The sequence below is a fragment of the Bos taurus genome, chromosome 7 (genome assembly GCF_002263795.3).
Source record: "Bos taurus isolate L1 Dominette 01449 registration number 42190680 breed Hereford chromosome 7, ARS-UCD2.0, whole genome shotgun sequence".
NCBI classification, from domain to species: domain Eukaryota; kingdom Metazoa; phylum Chordata; class Mammalia; order Artiodactyla; family Bovidae; genus Bos; species Bos taurus.
In genome coordinates, this window is record NC_037334.1 from 16,702,261 (window position 1) to 16,725,341 (window position 23,081).

Genomic DNA, 23,081 nt, shown 5'->3' on the forward strand with positions numbered 1-23,081 from the left:
CTTAAAATCTGTGAAACCGGCACTATCATTCCCTTCTCTATCAAGGAAGCAAAGGCCTCCAGAAGTTGATCCACTCAAGGGCTGGGATGGGGAAGTCGAAGGTGTTTGAAAGAAGCCATAAAGGGCAGTTAGAGACTTCCCTGGGGGTCCAGTGGCTAAGACTCCCTACTCCCAACGCAGGGGGTGCTGGGTTGATCCTTGGTCAGGGAACTAGATGCCACACGCCATGACTAAGAGTTCGGATGCTGCAACTAGCGATCCTGAGTGCGGCAACAAAGACCGGGTTCAACCAAAACAAGATAAATAAATAAAGGAGCGGCTAGACAGGAAAGCTTGCTGTGGGGACAGTGCCAGCAGGGGTTGGAGACAGATCATGGAAATGTCAGGGGGAGCAGGAGAGCCTGGCTGGAGAGGATAGGTGGGGACCAGATCACGAGGGTTGCCTAAGTAGGTACACTGGGGAGTTTTAAAGAGGGCATGGCGGGGTGCCGTGTGAGCCATCCGATCAGCTCTGTTTTGTGGAGAGATCCTGAGGCCACTGTGGTCGCTAGGAGACCACAGCATCCCAAACAGGGGGACCAGCAGATGGACCTGTGGAAGAGCCAGGGGTCAGAACGCTCAGGACTCCGGGTCACGGAAGCCTATCTTTTATGGTGCAGGTTGGGGGCAGGGGCACACCTGGCTGTCAGCTTCCAGGCACTGTGCAGGGCGGAGCCTTTGGCTGTGCTGTGCAGGGCCCTCAGCAGGTAGTTGATCGGGAGGGGCTTCTAGCATCTCCAGTGGTCCTTAGGGTCCTTCATCCTCTCTCTTTGGAACCTCATTTCTCTTCTCATGATTATTTGCACCAATCAGATTCCATGTAGACTGTGGGTGGAACAGTCAAGTAGCAGATGCAGAGCTTATAAGGCAATCAGACCTTTCAAAGAACGAGAACTGGGATTTCTCAAATGGTCCCTGGGACTTCCCAAATGGTCCCTGGGACTTCCCTGGGACTTCCAAGACGGTCCAGCAGTTAAGACTCCATGCTCCCAGTGCAGGGGGTGTGGGTTCCATCCCTGGTCAGGGAACTAAGATCCTGCATGCCGTGTGGACAAAAACAAACAAAAACACAACCACCCCCACCCAAAACCAAATACACTTCCAGGGTAAACAAAAGGAAAAAAAGAAAAAAGAACCAGTCTTGACCTCTTAGCAGGGGTGACCTTCCTCTCAGGTGACTAAGGGCCTACCATACTTGGGGGCTTTTTGCAAAGGTTTTGCTTTCTTTTAAAATAAGAAGAAAAAATATATAATCTAGCTGGAATTTCAGTCATATTTATGCCAACAGTGTTGTAAAACATATATTTTTTTTCCTTTTTCCATGGGGGATAGAACCTATGAAGGCAAAATTGTGTGGGGCTAATGAAAGTCACAACGGGGCGATTTTGGCATATTTCTTGGGCCTTATCATGCTAGGGTCTGTCTCTTCCATCTTAAGGACCATTATCAATCCCTCTTTTGTTACCATGATCCAGGAAGGGGAGGTGGAGAAGGGAAAAGGGAAAAAGAGACCAAAAAAAAAAAAAAAAACAAAACCCAGTGGAACCAAAGAGGTATTTGCAGACCCATGTTCAGAGCAGCATTAGTCCTCTTCACCCAAAGGTAGAAGCAAGTGTCCATCAACAGGTGAGTGGATAAACACAATGTGATCCATCCGTATGATGGAATATTACTCAGCTTTCAAAAGGAATGAAGTTCTGATACATGCTACAGCATGGATGGAGCTGAAAACACTTGTTAAATAAGCTTGCAGTTTCTGAAATGCAGGACACTCTACAAGCAGTAAAACACGCCCCTCTCAGCATTTTGGTGGGTTTAAAACACAGACCTGGTGGCTTGGCCACCCACCTATTTAAAATACAACATCAACACATAGTTGACTGGAAAGTGCCTGCGCACACAGGCAGCTCAAGAGAGGAAAGCCGGGTGGCAAGGAAAGCAGAGAGAGGGGGAGTTTTCATTCAATCATCTTTGGACATTGCATGCTTTGAATGGTGAACATTACCTGTTAAGAATAAACAGAGGCTTCCAAAGAAGACATACAGATGGGCAATGGTCACGTGAAAAGATGCTCATGTACTCAGTCATGTCTGACTCTGTGACACCATGAACCCAGGAGGCTCTTCTGTTGATGGGATTTTTCAGGCGAGAATACTGGAGTGGGTTGCCATTTCCTTCTCCATGGTATCTTCCCGACCCAGAGAGTGAACCTGCGTCTCCTGTGTCTCTTACGTTGCAGGTGTATTCTTTATCCGCTGAGCCTATTTTATTCTGCCTTATTTTAGTTTTATTTTGCCTTACTCTGTTTTATTTGCCATGTTGCATGGCTTGTGGGATCTGAGTTTCCCCACCAGGGATGAAACCCATGCCCTTGGCAATGAAAACAGAGTCCTAACTACTGAAGAGCTAGGAAGTCCCAGAAAACCCTCCATTTTAAATTGAACAACTCAGTGGATTTCCCTGTATTCACAAGGTTGCGGCAACCACCACCTCCATCTAGTTCCAAAACATTTTCTTCACCCCAAAAGGAAGCCCTGTGCCCAGCAAGCAGTAGGTCTCATTCCCACCCCACCCCACCAGGCCCCTGGCAATAACTGACCTACTTTCTGTGGATCTGCCTGTTCCGGACATTTCTTATCAATGGAATCACACACTGTGTGGCATTTTGCGTCTGGCTTCTTTCTCCAATCATCATATTCTCTGGGTTCATCCATGTTGTCTCAGGTGTCTCAGAGACCCGTTCCCTTTTACGGCTGAATGCTGGGAAAGACTAAGGCAAAAAGAGAAGGGGGGCGGCAGAGATGAGATGGTTTGATTGCATCACCCACTCAGTGGACATGAACATGAGCAAACTCCAGGAGATAATGGAGGACAGAGGAGCCTGGTGTGCTGCAGTCCATGGGGTCGCAAAGAGCCAGACATGACTGAGCAACTGAAGAACAACAATATTCCATCATATGGATGGACTATATTGTGCTTTTTGCCTGTGTGTGGGTGGTCCTGCAGTGTTTGACCTGATGGATATGTGTGGATTGAATATAAGAATGGTTAGAAGGATATTGAGATAAGCAAGCTGTAGGCACAGAGGCATCAGTGGCAGGTCCTACTACCCCCTGTCTCAGGACCAGGAGTCCAGTGGGGACCCCTAACTCAGCTGTGGGAGCATGGGTAAGGGGGGATTTGAGGTAAGTGATGGGGGGAGGGGAGCAAACTTTGTCCTGGCTCAGATGGGGCTGACGCACTCCCTTTTCCATGTGACCACAGCAAGGAAGACCCTCCTTGGGGTCCTTGGGTTGGGACCCCAGAAAGGGCAAGTCATGTGCCTGCAACACCCAGACCTTGTCAGGAGGGAAACCGGAATTCTGCCCTTAGAAGTTCGTCGCCACCCAGCTTGCCTTTTATTGTACCAATTACGTCTGCCAGCAAGGGCGTGCTGTGTGTGTTTTCATAGAGAGACCTGGACTGTATTCCTCCAGGTGATGAGAACACCAGCTGTGAGCAGGTTTCTCCCCATCTGGGCACAGAGAGCGAGGGAGTCCTGGCTGCACGGGGAGGTCTGCTGGCTGCAGGTGGCGCAAGATGTAGGCAGCCAGCTGGGGCAACATCTGATCCATGGGGTAGCACATGCTGTTTCACGCTTTGCGGTTGCCATCTTGAAATTCTTTTTTTTAAAGATAACTTTATTTTTGGCTGTGCTAGGACTTTGTTGCTACGTGCAGGCTTTCTCTAGTTGCGGCGAGTGGGGGCTACTCTCTAGTTGCGGTGCGTGGGCTTCTTATTGCTGTGGCTTCTCTTGTTATGGAGCGTGGGCTCTAGGGCGTGTGGGTTTCAGTAGTTGCTGCACTCGGGCTCAACAGTGGTGTGTGGGCTTAGTTGTCCAGCGGCATGTGGGCTCTTAGTTTCTGGGCCAGGGATTGAACCCGTGTCCCCTGCATTCACAAACAGATCTTAACATCTAGACCACCAGGGAAGTACACTACCCACCCTTTTTTTTAACGATTATTTTTGGTGTGGACCATTTTTAAAGTCTTTATTGAATTTTCTATGTTATGTCTTTTTTTTTTTAATTTCTATTTTTTCAGTTTTTTTTGGCCATGAGGCATGTGGATTCTTAGCTCCCCGATCAGGGATCAAACCTGTATCCCATGCATTGGAAGGCAAAGTCTTAACCACTGAACCACCGGGGAAGTCCTGTCATCTTGAAATTCCTAATACATTTTTTAAAAACTTTATTTTTTAAGTGTGGTAAACTACACATAACCTAAAATTCACTTAAAAGAGTGCACAGCTCAGCAGCATTAAGTACATTCACACTGTCCTGCAATCACCCATCACCTGGACTTTTTCATCTTCAGTAGAAACTGTCTGCACTAAACGCTGACTCCCCATCCCCTCCCCAGCCCCCGGCCCCCACCATCCTACCTTGTCTCCATGGACTTGACTTCTCCAGGGCTCTCACGTAATGGAATCTTACCACGTTCGTCCTTTTGTGACTGGTTTATTTCACTTACCATGGTTCACTTGTGTTGTAGCACGTGTTAGAATTTCCTTCCTTTTAAAGGATGAATAATGTTCCATTTTACGGATACACTGCATTTTGTGTATCTGAAATTCTGGATAATTTTTAAAGAGGGGGCTCTGCATTTTCATGCTACACTAGGCCCCCAAATTACATAGCTCATCCTGTTAGCCCCTGTCACACTGAATCCAGCAGGAGGAATCCTTCCAGCTTACTCAGTCCCCTCTTCCATGGAAGTCCCAGAAGCAAACTCAGCAGTGGCAGTCGACTAACCACCCCCAACCCCCTACCCTGACTGCTTTGGGGAAGAACTCAGAAAAGACCCAGTGACACATTTAAAAATATATACGTTTATTTTTTCGGCTGTGTTGGGTCTTAGTTGTGGCACTCTGGATCTTTAGTTGCAGCATAAACTCTTAGTTGAGGCACGTGGGATTTATTCCCTGACCAGGGATTGAACACAGGCCCCCTGCATTGGGAGCATGGAGTCTTAGCCACTGGACCACCAGGGCAGATTTTGAAAGGCTTTTCATGGGCTGAACTGCCCCCCCAAAAGGTATGTTGAAATCCTAAACCCCAGGACCTCAGAATGTGACCTTCTTTGGAGGTAGGGTCTTGGGAGAGATGATAAAATTAATATGTGGTCATCATCGTGGGCCCTGATCCAGTAGGACTCGTGTCCTTATAAAAAGCAGAGGTTTGGACACAGAGTCAGATGTGCACAGAGCGGAAACGATGTGAAGAGATACAGCGAGACAGGCACACGAGTGGAGGGTTGCACCCCTTCCTCCAAGAGGCACACATAGAGCAGGTAGGGAGAACCCAGGCCCCTGTGAATCGGCCTGCCTACGGAGGCTCGGGGATGGCTGGGCTTGGCCTCCCCCTTCCCCATCGGCTTCCTCCATTGTCACCCTGGACGTGCCGCCCACACCTTCCTGTCTGATGCCTGGCTTCTTGTTCCCGCCTCCCCCTCCCCCACCCCACCCCATCCACCCCTGCCCTGCCACAGGCACAGCTTACAGGATCTTAGTTCCCTGACCAGGAATCAAACCCGAGGGCCCAGGCAGTGAAAATGCTGAGTCCTAAACACTGGACCACCTGGCAATTCCCTGATGCCTTGATGCCTGGCTTATTTATTTGGTTTTGTAGCTCAGTCGGTAAAGAATCTGCCTGTAATGCAGGAGAGCCAGGTTCGATTTCTGTGTGGGAAAGATCCCCTGGAGAAGGAAACAGCAACCCAGTCCAATATTCTTGCCTAGGGAATCCCATGGACAGAGGAGCCTGGTGGGCTACATAGTCCATGGGGTCGCCGAGTCGGACGCGACTTAACGACTAAACCACGCACGCCAGGTCTTAGCTGCGGCGTGTGGAATCTAGTTCCCTGACCGGGGATCAGACCCAAGCCCGCTGCACTGGGAGCACGGAGCCTTAATTACTGGACTACCAGGGAATTCCCTGATGTCTGGCTTTTTAAGGCTCTAATCTGCACTGGGCATGGGGCAGGGTACTCAAAGCGGCTGCAAAGGGAGACATCCAGGAAGTGGGTGCTTTACACACATCTTAAATTGTAAACATTTACAGGTTGCATCTTCACGTGGCCAAAAGCGTTTGAAAATAATACATTTTAATGTTCTTCTTTGGTCATGAAAGCAGATGAATCTTTTCAGATTTTAAGAAATTAGAAAAAAAAATTAAAAAGTGCAAGCCTTTTGAAAAAGTGTATTTAAGGTTTATACTTTGGTTTTTCTGTGAGTCTGGGGCCTGATGCCTCCATGGTCAGTTGCCCTCCTTCCGTCTCTGCAAAGCACTTTGCAACCTCTGTCTTGGACACATTCCTTTCTTTTTAAAAAATATTTATTTAGCTGCACTGGGTCTGACTTTACGGACATGGAGGAAAGAGAAAGCTCACATGTATTTATTTGTAAATCAGGACTGGTTTTAGTTTTGGAGTCCCTGGAGTCTCTCCTGTGGGGCCCTGGTGGTCCTGGAGCTCCACCACTGCAGACTGCTTCTGGGGACTTGTTCTGCCCCGTCTCTTGGTGCTCCCAGGGGTTGGCTGCTTGGTGTGGGTCGGGCAGTGGGTGGTTCACACGGTTGACCTGCCAGAGTTTGCCATGAGGCTTCACTTGCCAGAGAGAGGAGGGGGTTCATGTATGTGCCACCAGACCACTTCCCCTGCCCTGTGCCCACCCCCACCTCCTGTCCAGGGTCCCTTGAACAGGAAAGGACCCTCCAGTGGCCTGCCTCGAGCCCTGGCCCCTCTCCCTGACAGCCACCCTGAGGCTCTTTGAGCTGCAGTGTCTTCTAGGACTCAACCAAATCCTTCAACTTTTAAAACATTGATTTTGGCTGTGCAGCATGTGGGATCTTAGTTTCCCAATCAGGAGTGGAATCCATACCCCCTGCCTTGTAAGCGTGGAATCTTAACCACTGGACCACGAGAGAAGTCCCCAAATCTTTCAACTTTGAGAAAACCAATGGGACAGAAGCTGGTCCTTGGAACAAAGGCGAAGGTGAATTTTGAGGTTCCAGAGTCTACAGGAAGGCCAAAGTTAACCAGAAAGCTTCTAAACAGAAAGGGTGTCGGGACATGGACCCATGCCCACACAGGACCCCACACTCAGAGAGCCCCACTGTGCTCGGTTTAGTGTTCTGAGGTCAACGACTTGAAGTTCTTGGTACTTTTCTGAATCAGAGGCTCTGCAAATTCTGTCCCCAGTTTGGTGGAGGTTAGAAGCCCTTGGGGTCTCAGAGGGACACTGTTCCTGGAGCTCCAGGTGCAGAGGGGCTGGCTGTGTGCTCACGATATGGGAATTCCCTCCCTCAACTGTCTGGGGTGACTTGAAAGATCCCCAGGAGAGCTGGGGGTTGGGTCTAGGCCCCGGCATGTGCCCATGGGTACCTGAGCCCCTTCCTACCCCCGTGTGGTTACACAGGCAGAATGTCCCTCCTGCGGGAGGCCTTGTGTCCCCTCCGCATCCCCAACTTCCTGTCCTGGCTGAACCCCAAGACAGACAACTCAGATGCACAGAGGGAACGGGTGGTCTAAACCCAGGATGCTCCGTTATCAAACTGGTGGGGGGAAAAAAGGTCACCAGCACTGAATGGTGTCCGTTTTCCCAATCGGCTGAGCTTCAGGGAATCACCTTTAAAGGACTACGGGGACAATACCAACAACTTCCTCACGGTGCCGTGAAGGACTCTAAGGTGAACAGCACACTAACAGCTAACAGGTAGCATGTCCACCAGCACCTCCTACCTCCCTGAGGTCCCCCTCGCCCCAGCACTCAGCACCGCCTACACACAGGATGGTGGGGGTCTTCGGTCTGTGCTTTTGGAGCCCTGGGTGGGGAAAGCAAGGCATTCGCTGGGGAGGCGTGCTCCAGGGCCGGCTTGAATTCTACTGTGGGACTTGTGTGTGGCTTCCCAGAGCTCAGGGCTCGCAGCTCCACATCACCCCTACCTGTCCTACTCTGAGTGGGCTCCAGGCTGGGGGCAGAGGGCAAGGGGCCAGGGTTGCTGCCCCAGTGCCTCCCACTCTGCAGTGAAAACCACCCTCATGGCACAACTTGGTCCTTCCTATCACTAGACTCCAGGACACTAATCTCCAGTGATAGACTCCAATCACTAGGTTCTCCGGGACAACACTGTTGTCTATGGTTTTTTTTCTCTTCTGAAAATCCTTTCCAAATGAGCTAGGAAAGCATGGAGGTGAAACAAGACATAGAGATGAAGGGATGCAGGCATAGGCCCTCAGAGCCTTAACCTTGAACGGAACTGTGAAGACAGCCCCCACCCACTGGCCCCGGGCAGGGTGGGGCCGACCTGCCTCTACCATCCGGGAGGGACACGGGTTGGGTATTCCGAGGGAGCGCAATGCAGGACCATAGGACACACACACACACTCACAAAAGGAAACCCAATGACTTCAGAAGAGGCCCCGTAAGTGTTGGAGAAGTACATGAGGCTTTTAGCTGAGCCCACTGAGCGTGGGGGAGCCAGGGGTAGGGTCGGGTGGGGGCTGCTCTCTCTGCCCACCCCAGCGTTGCCCCTGGATTCAGAGCAGCCGTGGTGACTGCGGTACCTACTTGATTTGTTTTCCTTTCCACGAGGATCCTATGGACCCCATTTCACAGCTGGGGATGCTGAGGCTGGGGAGGAGAGTCAAGGACTTGCCTACTGAGGACAGCGTGGAGTCAGGATGCGAACCTGAGACCCTGACCCTGAGACCCTGACACATCGTCCTGCCTCTAGGGGAGTCAGAACTCACCTGCCCTCCCCCGAGGGGATAAGTGTCAGAAGACATTCGGAATGGCCAGAGGCTCAGATGGATAGGCAATACTCAGGGACAAGACAGGGGGCTCACAAATCTTTGAGCCTGGAGAAGGGAGAGGTCTCTAGGTCTCCAAGGGGAGGGAGCTGATTCGTGTGTGTGGGGCGGGGGTGGGGGTGGGGGGGTGGCATCTAGGCAGAGTGGTGTGTGGCAAGGGAGCTGGGCACAGGATACATCCTAGAGTCATCCCTGGGGCTGGCTGTCCCGAGGGCTCCCTGCCTCCCCGAGCACAGAGCCTGGTGAGGGGCAGCCTCTGAACTAGGAAGCAGGGAGTCACCGGCAGCTATCACTGGCGCTTCACTCGGCGATGGCTGCTTTACAAGGCACACACCGTCACCCCCACACCACCACGTCTCCACGATCCCACTTCATTTATTACCAAAATATCACAGAATTCCAGTCATAGTTAACATACAGAGATTAACACAAACCTGATACCTGCGGGAAGGACTATGTATTCGGACAATCGCGTTGTTTTGGAATCGTAAGGCCCCACACTGTGAGCACTCCGTACTCCAAAAATACACTCTGAGAGCTTTGAAAACTGAATTAAAATGTCTACACAGCTATGAACAATTGTTTAATAAAACTTTTTCATGTTTTCATTACATGTAAATATATCAATTTGGCATCTCTATAAAAACTCTGAAAATGGTGCAAAAGTTTCATTCTCTTTGAGAAAGCCATTGACAAAAAATATTCACACTTCACTAAAATTTTGAAAAATGGTCTTCTTTCAAAGTTTCTTTATTAATCTGAAGTCTTCTGGATTATCAAAATCTAGGTTTGCTTTTTCCTCCTAAAACACTAAAGAACATTTATTCACAAGGATAAAAAGGCAAACTGGGGGGATGGAAAACTGAGGAGGACATTTTTTTCCCCTGAAAATAAAAAAAAAGAAAGAAAAAAAAGAAAAAGAAAAAAAAAAAAAAAAAAAGCTAGTTACATAAGCAATCTCCAAAGAACACAATGGGATTCATTTTATTGTTGGCTTTTGGACAGCAGTGTCACACTTTATTGAAAACAAACCCATGTAAAAACAAAGTTAAAATGAAAAATGGTACCTGAAAAATAAATTATTTTATATAAAACAAACCAATAACTTAAAACATACTAATATACAAAAGGTCTACCCATCTACTGTACAACGTGGGAACCACTTGGGAAAGTGCCCCCCACCGGCCCAGAGCAAGTCACTATACACGGAACGTTACACAGTAAAGACGTGGCCCCGACCAACGGACAAGCCTTCTCTCCTGGCAGAAGTGAAACACAGTCCTCCCGGGTCGCTGCAGACCACCGGTCAGCCTAACTTCAGTCCTCACGGGGACTTACGAGGAGTTAAGTTATTTAACGACCAAGCAGAAAACTGACTCTTGTCACCAAAAGGTTGTGGAAAAATACAATCGTTAAGAAGTCAGAGGCAAAATCAAAAGGCGTGGAAATGTGACCCCTGCTGGGGGTCCTACCGCCGTTGCAAGAAAGCGTCAGTTCCCGCTGCCACTCAGCGGAGGGCTCTCAGGACTTGGGGTGAGGGCTGGGCCTGGGAATCTGATGAGCAGCAGGTGTTTCCTGAGGTGCTGCCTCAGGTCCCAGGAGGTACCGTGGGTCCTGGGAAGATGGGAGGGATTTCAGATGGAGGAGGGCTGGGGTGGGGGTCGTGGGGTGGGAAGAGGGGCCCTTGGTGGCTTGGTCTCATTCTCTGTGATCCAGCCCAGGACGGCTGTGGAAAGCACAGGGAAGTTGTGTCAGGCAGGGATGGATGCAAAATGGGACAGCCAGGGGGACATTAACTCTGATTTTCAAGGCCAACGGCAGACTGGGGTCAGTCCACGGCCCTAGTCTGGAGGCCAACTGGCTAAGTTATTGTCAATGGCTGTCTCAGGCTTCTCACGTCTGTCTGATCCAGCAGGGCTTCCCCACCACAGCTGCCAGCTCACAAGGACCGGCTCCCTACAGCAGCGAGGTTCAGAGCCTGGAAGGTGGGTTTCCAGCACTAACGCCAAGTGCAGACTCTCGGAGGTTAAGGCAGCTGCCCTTGGCGAGGGAAAGACTCACCTTGGGGGAACAAGGAAGGTGCCGCCGGCTGAGAAAGCCCAGCCTTTGGCTATTCTGGCAAGAGGGGGGGCAGTGGGGGAGGATGTCGCAGTCACGGGATGTGTGACCAGAGGCACAGCCAGCGCAGAAAACCACAGCTTGGCGTATGACATTGAAAAGCTGAAGAAAGGCAGAGCTGAGGGGTAAAGAGTGGATTATTTGACTGGAACCAGGTACACAGAGGTGCAGCTGCTGAGTGAACAACTAGGAGGGCCAGTCACACAGGCCAAGAGAATTCAGTCAGAGTCTCTTTGGTATTTATGTGCCAAACCAAAGTTTTCATAAATTAACATCATCTTATCCTCAATTCTTTTTCAGCAAAATTCTTAAAGAAAAGGAGAGCATTCATTTCACAAGATACAAATATGACTGATCTAGGTTAAAAAAAAAATTTTTTTAAACATGGTTTCTTTCAGATTGTGACTTGAAAAAAAAAAATGAGGTCTTCCTTTTGCAAACAAGCTTAGCGATGTAATGAATTTTTCGGACACAGGGCCAGCATCTGGGACTTCCGTGGCAGTGACGATTACTTTTCGGAAGTAGAACGTGTCAAAGGCAGTATCCTCCTGCACGCTCGCAAATTAAAACTCCCAAAGAAACACATGAGGGTTTTTAGCCAGAAGGCTGTTCAGAGTGGGGACCGCGTAAAACGAGACATTTACTGAGATACTCTGGGCAACTCGCAGAGGTCCGTATGCGCTTCACGTTTCCATCTCATGTGTACTACCATCAGGAAAACCAATGTGATCCCAATAAAACAGAGGGGACGAGGGGACGGGCTATGGTGCTGGCTGTGAGCCTGTCGCTCCGCAGTGCAGGCCTCTGACAGAGTTCTCGTAGGAGACTGCATGCCAGCGTGGGCTGGCAGGCTGTGTCAGCGAGGAGGCCTAAGGGCCACCCTGAGGACGGGGAGCCTCACCTGCTCTGAGAAGATGTTAGCCCGAGGCTGGCACCACCTGCATGGTATATTTTTCTAGGAGAGCATCCCAGGCCTGGGGTGTGGAGTGCTCTGGGGTACACACAGTGGGGACCCTCTTCATGTCAAGTCCGGGCAAATGGGCCTTGGATCCAGGAGGAGGCATGTAAGCTGGCTTGGACTTAGAATCTGGAAGATCCTACAGGAGGGAGGAGGCCCTCCGTGGCACTTGGCCAACTTGTGAGACAAGACCTCAAGGGATGAAATTGGCCCTTTGTGGGGTAAGAAGAGGGCTGCATGGTAAACTGGGGAGGCTCAGGTAAGCGGCTGGCAGTCCCTCAGTAAAGCATGAGGGAAGGGATGGGGGGACGGGCAGCCTCAAATGGTCGAGGGCGGGAGTGGGGTGGTGTTTCAGAACACTGACCCACTCTGCGGAAGGCTGTGCCTACAGCCCAGTGACTTCCACTTAAATAAATAAATAAATAAATAAAGCCGCAATTCCATGATATCGATAACTAAAAAACAGCCTATCGTTCACATGCTTTATTAGTCTCTCGTGTCAAGGTTAAAAACCGCTGGTACTAAATTATGGTGGTTTTGACTCTCTCATACACTGGTTATTTATAAAAAAAATCACATCACGCTCCTGAGGGGTTGCCCGGAGCCTGGGGCCCTGCCTGTTTACCTCTCAGGCCCTCTCTCGGACTCTCCTGCCCACTCCCCGTTTGGGGAAAAACCCCACCTGTGCGGGCGCAATCCTAACATCACAGATCCGGAAATGCTTTGTCTTGAGGCAAGTATATTTGTTGCTTAAAATTTTACGAATCCTCCCTGAATGCTGGGCTGTCTGTACCTTACCTAGCCAAAAAGAAAGAAAAGGTAAAATAAAAAACAAAACAAAATTCGAGCAAAACAAAATCAAATTTAATGGTCTTAAATGCAAAAGTAAAAACAAACAAAAAACACAAAAAAGCAAAAGAAAATTAACAGAACAACCCAAAACGTCAAGGCAGTTATGAAGAGAACTTTGAGGGTTAATCTTTAAAACTACAAATCAAAGGGTGTTTTTTTGTTGTTGTTGTTTGTTTTTTTTGTTAATAGGTAACTGTCAGGAAGTAAGTACTTTTCTGTTGAGTGTTCACAGGAGAGCAAAGTTTCAAAACAAAACCCGACTAAAATAGAAAAAAGCCTAGCGCTCACGAGAAGGGATGCGAGAAATACAATGCTCAAATGTTTCTGTGTCGTTAAAAAATAGAGCTATCTGACGCATTGGAGCTGTGGTCAATGCGCTCGGAAACTGGAGCGAAGACAGGGGTCGACAATATCCGCTGTTGTGGGGGCACTGTGCATGCAACGTGTGGACAGGAATTCGGGGTGTCGGAGGAGCAAGGCATCTTGAGGCGTGCCTGCAGCTGAGATCTGACTCTGGAATACACTGGAGTTCCCCTGAAACTCTTTGGTCCGTTCCCATTGGCGCCTGGGCGTAGGAGACCCCTCGTGTCCTCCGCAGGGCCTGGCCCGGCCCGGCGTGCGGTCCCCCTCCCGCCGGTGGCCCACGGCAGACTGGCCCGCTGCCACAGCCGGGGGCCCTCAGCTGAGTGAGCAGCAGGTGGCAATGGGACCTGCTTGGGAAAGCAATTTCCTGTCAACCGAAGCAGAAATCGCTTAAAATGTGGAAGCGGTTGAGAAAAACACGCACTCAGCATCTGTCTAACATCTTTAGGAACTAAAACTAAAACATCATTTCTGTTTGCTTGTTGGTTTCTATCCAGTTTGTGGAGACATTGAATGAAACGCGTGTTAGACAGTCTCGGAAGTTAAAGCATGCTTCAGTTTCACCACCATCCCGAGGGACTGGTTAGTCAATGCAGTCTATTTAGATTTCTGTTTAATATATATTTTAAAGGAAATAACTTAAGAAACTTAAAATTGGTCTAACATTGTGGGATTTCAAACATTTGAACATGTCGGCTGCATCCCAAGAGTATAAAAACCTTTTCACTTCTCATTTAGACTAAGACAAACACTTGTGAAAATTGGCGCAAAATGAGTTGTACACTAACAAAAAAGTTTCAACTTCTTCACTCTTAATTATCTATTCCGTACAAAAAAAAAAAAAGCGTAAGCGAGTTATTTGTGGGACTTGTTGGTTTTGAAGGAAACCTGTAAGATTTTGTCCCCCAGGCGGTAGCCGTTCAGACTTGCTATGGCCATGGCAGCTTCTTCATAGTTTGTCATGGTCACAAAGCCAAAGCCTTTGCACTTGTTGGTGTTGAAGTCGCGAATCACTTTCACATTGGTAACGGCGCCAAACGGGCCGAACATCTGCCAGAGGATCCCCTCATCGGCATCCTGGCCCAGGTTGTAGATGAAGATGCACCAGCCCGAAGAAGCGTTGCCCGGGACATTGACACCAGAAAGCCCACTCATGTGATCTACACCCATGGGGGAGAACCTAGCAAACAGAGAGCACAGCGTTCAGGTCAGGGTCAAGGTGGGCCCGCGCGTGGACACGTGGCCCATGGGGGCGCTTGGGCTGGCAGCCCCCCACCTTGGGCACCATCAGAGTTTTTCACTGAGCGGAAGTCAATACAGTGTCAGAGGGAGGGCACGGGCTCCTTGCTCCATAGGGAATGGGCTCTGAGGAGACACTGGCTGCCCGGAGTGGGTCAGAGCCTCAACCCACCTCCCCCATTGAGGGGGCCTGTAGTGGCCTCTGACCAGCCGCTCCCTCCACCCCTCCCACTGTGGGGAGGGGGGTCCTGTTTAGTCACACCTGTACTTCCCACATTTTAAAAGATGGGAACTTCTCTACATCCTCCTAGGTGCTGTTACACTCCCAGCTCCCTCTAGGGAAACCCTTCCTTATCCTATACGTCTGTGTATGTATGTGTGTTTGCCTGGGGTGGGGGAGGGCTGAATCTTCTTGTTTCTCTGAATTTTGTACCCCCCACCTCGTCAGGACCCTCCCTCTCCAAGGGTTCACAGCCAAGCAGTGTCTGCATACAGCATACACCCATGAAGGCCACTGCAGCAGGGCACAGCTCTGGACAACCTTCCACTGCTGGCTCATAACACCCCAGAAGGGCCTGGGCTGTGGACTGCAAGTCCACCAAGCTTTACCAAAAATGTGAGACCACCCAGTTTCTAAAAAAAATTTTTGGCTGCACCCCATAGTATGTGGGACTTTAGTCCCCTGACCAGGGATCGAACCCATGGCCCCTGCCTTGGAAGGCAGTCTTAGCCACTGGACTTCCAGGGAAGCCCCTGGGGCCCCGTTTCTAAAGAAACACTTTTAGTCATATAAAAATAAGCCTACAAATCATGGCTGTGGCAGTAACGATGAAGGAAGATGACAAAATTGCTACTGAAGCCATGTGGCCCTTGAGATGTTTCAAAAACACAAAAGTTAACTGTCAGAGGACCAGTTGAGAAACCTTGAGCATGACACAGCATCTCTGAAGCCCCACAATGCAATCGGAAAAGTACTACCTGCTCCAAAACGCAATCAAGTTTGAGGTGTGGGTCTGACCCAGGGGTGAGCAGGGTGCCTTCGAGTGCCACTGAACAGATTCACTCCCTGGACAGACTCTGGAGAAGAGTGGCCAGCCCCCTGGGGTGCAGCCCACTGACAGAACGGTGACCACTGATGAAGAATCAAGGCGTGCCGTGGGCCGTGATTTTGAATTTGCGGGAATGACGTTAAACAGACACACCGGATGTCTGAGTTGGTTAAATGATTTGTTAGTGGTGAGACCACAGAATCACTGAAATGGGGGTGGGTAAGGGCCCCAGAGTGCCTGTGTAAGTTGCTTTTCAGTGAGAACTGGAAAGAGGTCTGAGTTTTAAACGAACCTCGTTTCCTCTAACTTTTGTAGGATGTGGACCCAAGTTATGATAGTGGTTCACTAAACCTTGACGTATCCGTTAAACTGAAAACGATCCAAGGCTGTTCAAAAAGACAGACTGCGCTGTCTTGTTGACAGTGTAGTTCATTCTCATTCACTCCCAAGAGTCTCCTGCTAGTGGTAGCTGACCATCTCAACTCTCGTGAACTGCCCCGTTCTTACCTCTGATGGTACAGAGGTAGACTGACCCATCCTATCCTAGATCTGGGGGCCCTTCTGCAAACTCTCTCCTCTTCTGGGTCTTCCTCCCTCTTATTCTTACCTCCCCTCTTTGCTCTTTCCTTTTGTCTGTCCCTGGAGGTCATGGTCACTCTCCTGCCTGGCCCTTCCTGAATTTGTGTCTCCCTTTCTCTTCTCCCCCGAGCTCTCTGGTTTTCCAGAGTTCACAGGTAACTTCCTGAACTTGGCCATCTACACCCTCCACCAGATCCGCAGTGACACTGATTGCGCTATCTGACTTTCAAACTGGATCAAGCTCACTTCTGTCCACTTCCCCAGCTGTGCCTTTAAACCTGAAAAGCCAACGAAGACAGGCCAGCTTGTGGGCCTCTCTGTTGTTCATGAGATAGTAATACAGCTGATTTCAGAGTCCAAGTCACCAGCTCTACTCGTCTCTGCTCTACTACATCCTGGTGACTAGAACTGTTTTATGTGGAAAGGCTAAGGAAGGCGGGTAAACAGTCCACCTCTAGGACGGGGCTTTTCAACAGCAGAATCAGTAATATTTAGACACCAAATGACTCCACAAGGAGGTGGACAAGAAAGGTTTGCCCTTGGGCTGCTCATCAAAAGTCTAAAACCTGTTTAGAACTCTGGAAGGAGAGCAGCCTTCCAGTGAACTCAGGCTACACCTTCCTCCCCAGATACAGGATGCTCCTCCGTATTGCGGTCCGCTTGCCTGTCCTGAGGAACTGCAGGCTGCAGTGCCAGGCGCTGGGAGCTAGCTGGAGCTGTGCCACCTTTTTTACTCCCATTAGAGACATACTCAGATGGAAACACACGGCTCCACACAGATAGCCCTCTGAGGCGGGCAGGGGACACAGAGACAGGACACGATCAGCCCAGTGTGCAGCAGTTCCTGCAGCCCGGGAGTGCCTGCCCAGCAGGCTGCGAGCAGCTGGATGCGGCACGTGTGGCCGTGGCAGGAAGAGTGCACCCTCCTGACCCACCTGAATCTCTGCGCCTGGTGGTGGACGGGGCCTCCGAACCGTCTAGCTGGTGAGTGGTACAGCTGGGAGAGCAGCGCCACGTTTTTGTTCTGGTTGGGATTGGCTGCGAACTTCACTGTAATGGGCTCGGAGGAACCTGGGGGTTTATGACCATTGAAACTGGTAATTGCCTCTTCTGCCTCCGACCGTTTGTCAAACCGGATAAACGCAACCCCTCTGGACAAACCTTTTTAACAAACCAACAAAAATGGAGTTAGGGGGAAAAAAATGCAAGGAGCTTTAAAACTGAAAAGCAAAAGTCAAGTCAGTCAGCCTACTGTGGTTTAAACTGGATGCTTGGCTAATAAGAGAAACAAAAATTAAACCTAAATATGGAACATGAACAAATTAAAACAAACAATGACTAATAAAAGATTAAGGTTTCAAACTTTCTTCTGAGTTGAAGAAACAATGAAGCCTCTGCGCAATAAGACACTTTGGCACAACATCCCGGAGAAATGCCCCAGACCTCTTTTTTAAAAGGAAGCCACGTTTTATCCTCTGTTACTGTGGAGGTCCGGGGCCCACCACAGTGCCGGTGCACGGCATGCTGAGGGGTGGGCGGACAGTTAGAAATTCTCCCTTGCCCCAGGGTGCTCCCTCCCGTGGCCTGCCGGCCATCCGGCCTCATACCCACGCCAGGCCTTCACAGGTCACCTTCCCAGCTTGGCCTGATCTAATCCATTTGCTCAGTGCCTGACTCAGCCTCCTGAGTCTCCGAAGGACGTGGAGTCTGAGTAACCCAGCTGCCCCCTGGTGGCTCTTTCCTGCCGCCAACACCTCACTCACCTCTTGGATATTCTAAGTTTTCTGGGAAAAGTCTGGCCTCACTTGACTCTGAGGGCCCTCAGCAGTGCTGACACCCACCCATAGGCTCCCTGCCTTGGGTATGTTCATCATTGGCTTCAGCTGCCTTGGGTCCCTGGACAGGGCCTCCTGAAGGCAAGCCCCCGATTCTGCTGCTGCCCCAGCCCTTGAAGGAACAAGAACATGGCTGCCTGAATCCCAGGCCCAACTGCTGAAGGCAGGGCCAGGTCAGCCTGGCATGAGGGTGAGACCTGAACAAACCAGGTGGGAGTGGGCTCAGTCACCTTCTACCCTCCTTCTGCCCACATTCTGGGCCTGGGAGGAATGACAGGGGCTGGTCCCTTGAAGAAATGGAGAAATGAGGTGGGGCTGGGGTGAAGCAATGTGGAGCCATGAAGAGAACCAGCTCTTTCTCCTGGGGTCAAGGGTGGAGGTCACAGTGTGGAGGTGACAGCTGAAGGCGAGTGGGGGAGCACCCTGGAGAGGAGGCTGTGGCAGACAGCCCTACCCTGGACGTTCTCACTCTCCACGGCCAGTCACAGGCTGTCCTGAGGCCTTTACCAGGTGGTGAATGACAGTTATCAGAGCAGAAGAGCCCAGGGCCCTGGACTACCGGCTAAGTGAGTGTAAGGAACACCCCCAAGTTGGCTCCCATGTCCCACAGGGTCCCATCGATAGTCCCCAGGATGGGCCCAGGGTGGGGGCCAAGGAGGGGTGTGGGGGACTCAGGCATACCAGGCAGGGGCAGCAATGACAAGTTCTACTGCCAGAAGTGGTGTCCCCTCGGGGCCTACTAATAGAATCCCATGCTCTGTTCTGACTGGGAAGAGACATCGTGGGCCCCATGTAAACAAGCAGACGGAAGTCAGGGGCATTCAGGCAGGGGTTCTTCTGCCACAACTGTAACATACTGTGAATGCCAAGTCCTAAAGCACACACCCCAACTTTCCAACCGGGAAATGCTTCCTCCTGGGGGCGCCCCCAGCACAGCACCCTGGGAGGCCACACAGTGGCCCCTGGCAGTCTCAAGGCTGCCCCCACCATGGCTCCATGACTATGTAAGTATGAACTTTAAATGGACATAGCCAGAGATGCTCACTGAGTCAGTGAGACCAGATCCGGAGATTCACATGTGCCAGGCGCAGTCTAGAGCCTGAGCCCATTTTAAAATTTTAGTTCAGAAGGAACACCTGAAAACAAGTACTTGGCATACACTCTTTATTTACTCTTTAACGACACGAACGATGGCTTAGACAGATGGGAACCCGAACGAGATCTAACTGCAGGCAAATCTCATTGGAAGCCGCGGCTGGCTGGCTCCCACAGAAAGCTGCCTGCAGGGGACAGTCTCACTCTATTTAGGAAGACCTTGCGATCAAGCAGAGAGAGTGTGTGTGTGCAAGTGTGGCTTCCTTGTCTGGTTTTGTAAAATGACTATCAAATGAAAACTGCCCAAGTGAAAGCAAGAAAACCCAAGTAAAAGAAAGTTACTTAAAGTGAGGGAATATAAACTCAATGCTTGGATGAATGTATACATTTTAAAGATGAGTTTTTATTTTTCCTCTAGAGTTTTTGGATTAAGAGCAGAGACCACTAAATGGCACCATCTCTAGATGAGCCAACTATAAAAGTCATTAATTACAATGTATAAAGAAGCAAAGAAAAAAAAAAACAAAAAAAACACTTCTGTCAGCTCAGAAATTATGGTTTTTCTTTTTTCTTTTTTTCTTTTTTTAATTAACCAGACCATCTGTTTTTTTCTTTTTAATTACTCAGGCCATTTTTAAAAAAAATTATGGGTTAAGGTTTTTTGAGCGCGTCTCTGTTTCTTTAAAACATACGTCACACGAAAGCAAACCTGACATGCAGACTTGCTCTGTGTCATTCGCGGCCTGGCTGCTGGGCTCCAGAGGGTCCCAACAGAGGAGCACTGAGCAGTGGCATCCTCCAGAGCAGAGAAGGGGAGCCCACAGGCCCACGGGCTTGCTTTCTACTCTCCAGCGTCACATTCCGGCCTAGGGGAGGGCTGTGGAGAGGAGGCCCTGGGGGCTCCTCACATCTCCTGCACCCTCTTCTTGCAAAGCTCCTCAAGACAGGCAGGGGTGTGGAGTGGGGGCCCACATATAAGTGGCAGAAGCTGGTGGGGAGGCCTGAGGGTCTCCCAAAATCTAGGAGACAGCAGCCTTGCAAAGGGAAAGAGGGCAAAATCTCCAGCAAACAGGTGAGTGAACCGCCTGTAGGAGTGACCGCCCTCAGGATGTTGGGGACAAAAGCTCCGTGGCCCAGGGGTGGGGGAGGTGCCCTCAAGGTGGGTGGACTCCAGAGTGGGAGCCAGGCCCTGCTCAGCAGTGCAGGGCTGGACCGAGATGAGCAGAGGCCAGCAGTCCACACAGGACTGGGGAAAGCAGGGCCACAGAGGTGGGATGCGGGCCACCATCACTGGCCGCTCCAGGTCCCGACACCCCACTCAGACGCTCCTGTGCAGGAGGGTAAACAGAGAAGCTGACCAGTCAGCAGGGTCACTTGATTGACTGGTACTTGAAGGTAAGGGAGGGGCCAAATGAGGGACCACAGGAACTAGCCTGGCGCAGGGGTTTATACCAAGCACATGGCATTGTCACCTCATGCCCATCCCCGGCCCAGAGCCAGGGGCAGAAAGGCCAGGTGGGTGGAGTCCATGTCCCTGTAGCACAGCGGGTGTCGGTGCCAGACTGGGGGGTACCCAGATCTGCCAGCGACCTGCACCTGGGGACCACACTCCAGGAGCCTCTGCTCCTTCTCGGGGCCCTGGAGGACTCAAGCTGTCTGCCCCTCTCCAAGCTGGGCTCCAGCCCACACCCAGCTGAGACGGGACAAGGGAGAGTTGGGGACAAGGCTGCGGGCCCCAGAGCATGCAGCTCAGGGAGGATACGGGAAAACATGCACCCCCACTCTTGTCTGCCACGGGCTGGGACACCCCACCCACCTGCTCCGTGTCTGTTTTCAGCCTCCCAGGGGAGGTCACCTCGGAGCCACGGCTGCTGCAGCCCAACTACCAGTGTGCGCTGACTACCTCAGCTAAGGAGGTGGGGAATATGCTCAGTGCTGGAAGAACATGAAAAAACGACCAGTCAAGTCTATCAGTTTCACCGAGCTCTGGGAGCAGCGGTTTTACTTTCTAGCTGGTCAGCAAATTCCCACTCCTGCAGAAAACAGAGCCGAGGGGCCCAAACATCAGACGTCTCAAGCTCACTGCTTCCCTGACAGAGCCGAGTGTGTGGCTGGCCCGACCCAGGCCCAAGGCTGGTGGAGCAGATGGTCACCTTGAGGGGCGGCTTCTGGGCATGTGGTACTCAGTTCGGTGGGGCCTGAGTGCTGTGTGCAAAGCCCAGAGCCTGAGCTGCTTGTGTCCTGAGCTGAGCTGACCCAAGGGTGGGTAGTGAAGTGGCCAGGACAGCCTGAGAGAGGACATCATGCTGCCTTCGAGCTCTGAATGTGCTACCGGGGTGGGGGTTATTGAGTGGTGGAGACTCAAGAATGACTCCTCAGAAACAGTCCCCTTGGAGCTCTGGGACAATGACAGGTGGGGACTCTGGACCTGGAAAAGAGACTGTACCACACCGCACCCTACTGCCTGCAGTAGGAGGGCAATGTTTGAGTCCAGGCTGGGATGGGTGGTGCCTGTGGATAGTGCCAGGATCTCTTAGCGTTTTCACTGTAAAAGCCTGGCCGCCCCTCAACTTTCATGTTGGGGCAGCTTTTATGTCACGTAACACCCCGCCCCCGCCAACCTTCCTGGCCTCATTAAACAAAAGCCAATGTCTTCTCACTGTGATTCTGTCCTCATGGCTGGAGTAACTAAAGACAGCCATCTGCCTTCCCAAGGAGACTCGAGCTCTACCCAGAGGAACGCGCACTGCATCCCAGGCCAGGCACCGTACCTGTGGTCTGATCCACAAGGACTCGTGAGTTGATGATCCGCCCAAACCGAGAGAACATGTCCTCTACATCCTTCTGGGTCATGTTCCTCGGGAGCCCGCTGATGTACAAGTTGGCGTCTTTGATGACTTCAGAGCTTGGGCGCGCATATGACACCTTGAAAACAAAACCGCTTGCTAGCATTAGGGCAGGTGCATGGCCAAGGCATCCAGGGAGGGTGTTACACCTTCAGGTGAGGGAAAGTCAACCCTGTGGGAGGTCACCTGTGGCAGCCCGTGCTGGCAGCCCGCCTTGGGCCAGGCAGGGACCCTCATGTGCCATGATGATGCAGATGTCATTCCTATCTCATAGTCGAGAGTCTGGGGGTGCGTGGCTGGCATGGGGCAGGGCAGGGACCAAGCCCGGCTGCCCGTGCTCCTACCTTGGCCTCGGGCCTCTCTGGACAAGAAGCAGGGCTGGAAGGGGACTCTGTCCTACCTGGGAGGGGCCCAGAGGACGGCTGGGGAGAGAGCTGGGTGCTCTGGGAGTGTGACGCCCACGAGGCAGCAGGCCAGCTAGACATGGAGTCCAGATGGGGCCCCGTGGCTGGGGGAACACAGGTGAGTGCTCAACATTAAATGACCCTATGATTTTTGGGGCTTCTGTTTTGCAAAACTGAAGGAAGACTAATAGGAACTTTGCAGTAGTTTAGATAAAACGGTGTGTACGTCCGAGGCTGGGGGCAAGGAAATGTCTTTAGTGTTTCCCGTTTGGGGTGAGAGAAGGGTAGATCTTGTGGGCCATGGAGGGATGGGGCCAAGGCCAGACCTCTGTGGGCAAGGAGTCCCTGGGACAAAGCCCTTCACCTCTGGCTGAGCAGACAGGACTGTGTCACACCCCACACCTGAGGGAGTCAGGACCAAGTCAGGAGGCTGGGGGACAAAGGAGGTAGAAGCAGCAGAGAACCATGTGCTCTGGAAGGGGGAGCAGTTAGACCTGAGTAGAACTCCTCCCTGGGGGTCAAAAAACTGAGACCATACATAACACAGTAGCAGACACGACCTCTCAGGTGTCACTGGGCAGCACAAGGGCACAAACGATAGATGTGTTCCCACCACAACACTCAGGCCTGCCAGGAAGGGCAGGCGTGCAGGGCTACACACGGAGGCCACACCCCCACACACATCCCTTTGTTCACGCGCTCACTGACTCTCACACACTTGAGGCACATTTGGAATATTCCAGAAAAGGAGACGACAGGCACTGCCTTTGCCTGGAAAGCAAGACACAGGCCACAGGGAGAGAGAGAGGGTGAAAGGAGAAAATGGGGTGTGGTCAGAGCCCAGCTCCACCTGAG

At 51.2% G+C, this 23,081-nt stretch overlaps 1 protein-coding gene and 2 non-coding genes across 3 annotated transcripts in view; all 3 read right to left on the minus strand.

Annotated features, from left to right (window-relative positions):
- Positions 1–9,095: 9,095 nt before the first annotated feature.
- Positions 9,096–9,171, minus strand: MIR2455 (microRNA mir-2455). Its single transcript, NR_030813.1, has one exon. It is a non-coding gene; the product is annotated as a microRNA mir-2455 (primary transcript).
- A 1,249-nt stretch (positions 9,172–10,420) lies between these two features.
- Positions 10,421–10,501, minus strand: MIR10178 (microRNA mir-10178). The gene has a single exon (NR_162212.1). It is a non-coding gene; the product is annotated as a microRNA mir-10178 (primary transcript).
- Positions 10,502–12,806: 2,305 nt separating this feature from the next.
- ELAVL1 (ELAV like RNA binding protein 1) overlaps positions 12,807–23,081 on the minus strand; it is a 37,156-nt gene continuing 26,881 nt past the window's right edge. The window contains exons 4-6 of the mRNA NM_001076454.2: positions 21,748–21,901; positions 16,982–17,207; positions 12,807–14,359 (exon numbers count right to left, since the gene is read on the minus strand). Of these exons, the coding sequence (NP_001069922.1) occupies positions 14,035–14,359; positions 16,982–17,207; positions 21,748–21,901 (705 nt within the window). The 3' untranslated portion in view covers positions 12,807–14,034. The remainder of the gene's footprint in view (positions 14,360–16,981; positions 17,208–21,747; positions 21,902–23,081) is intronic.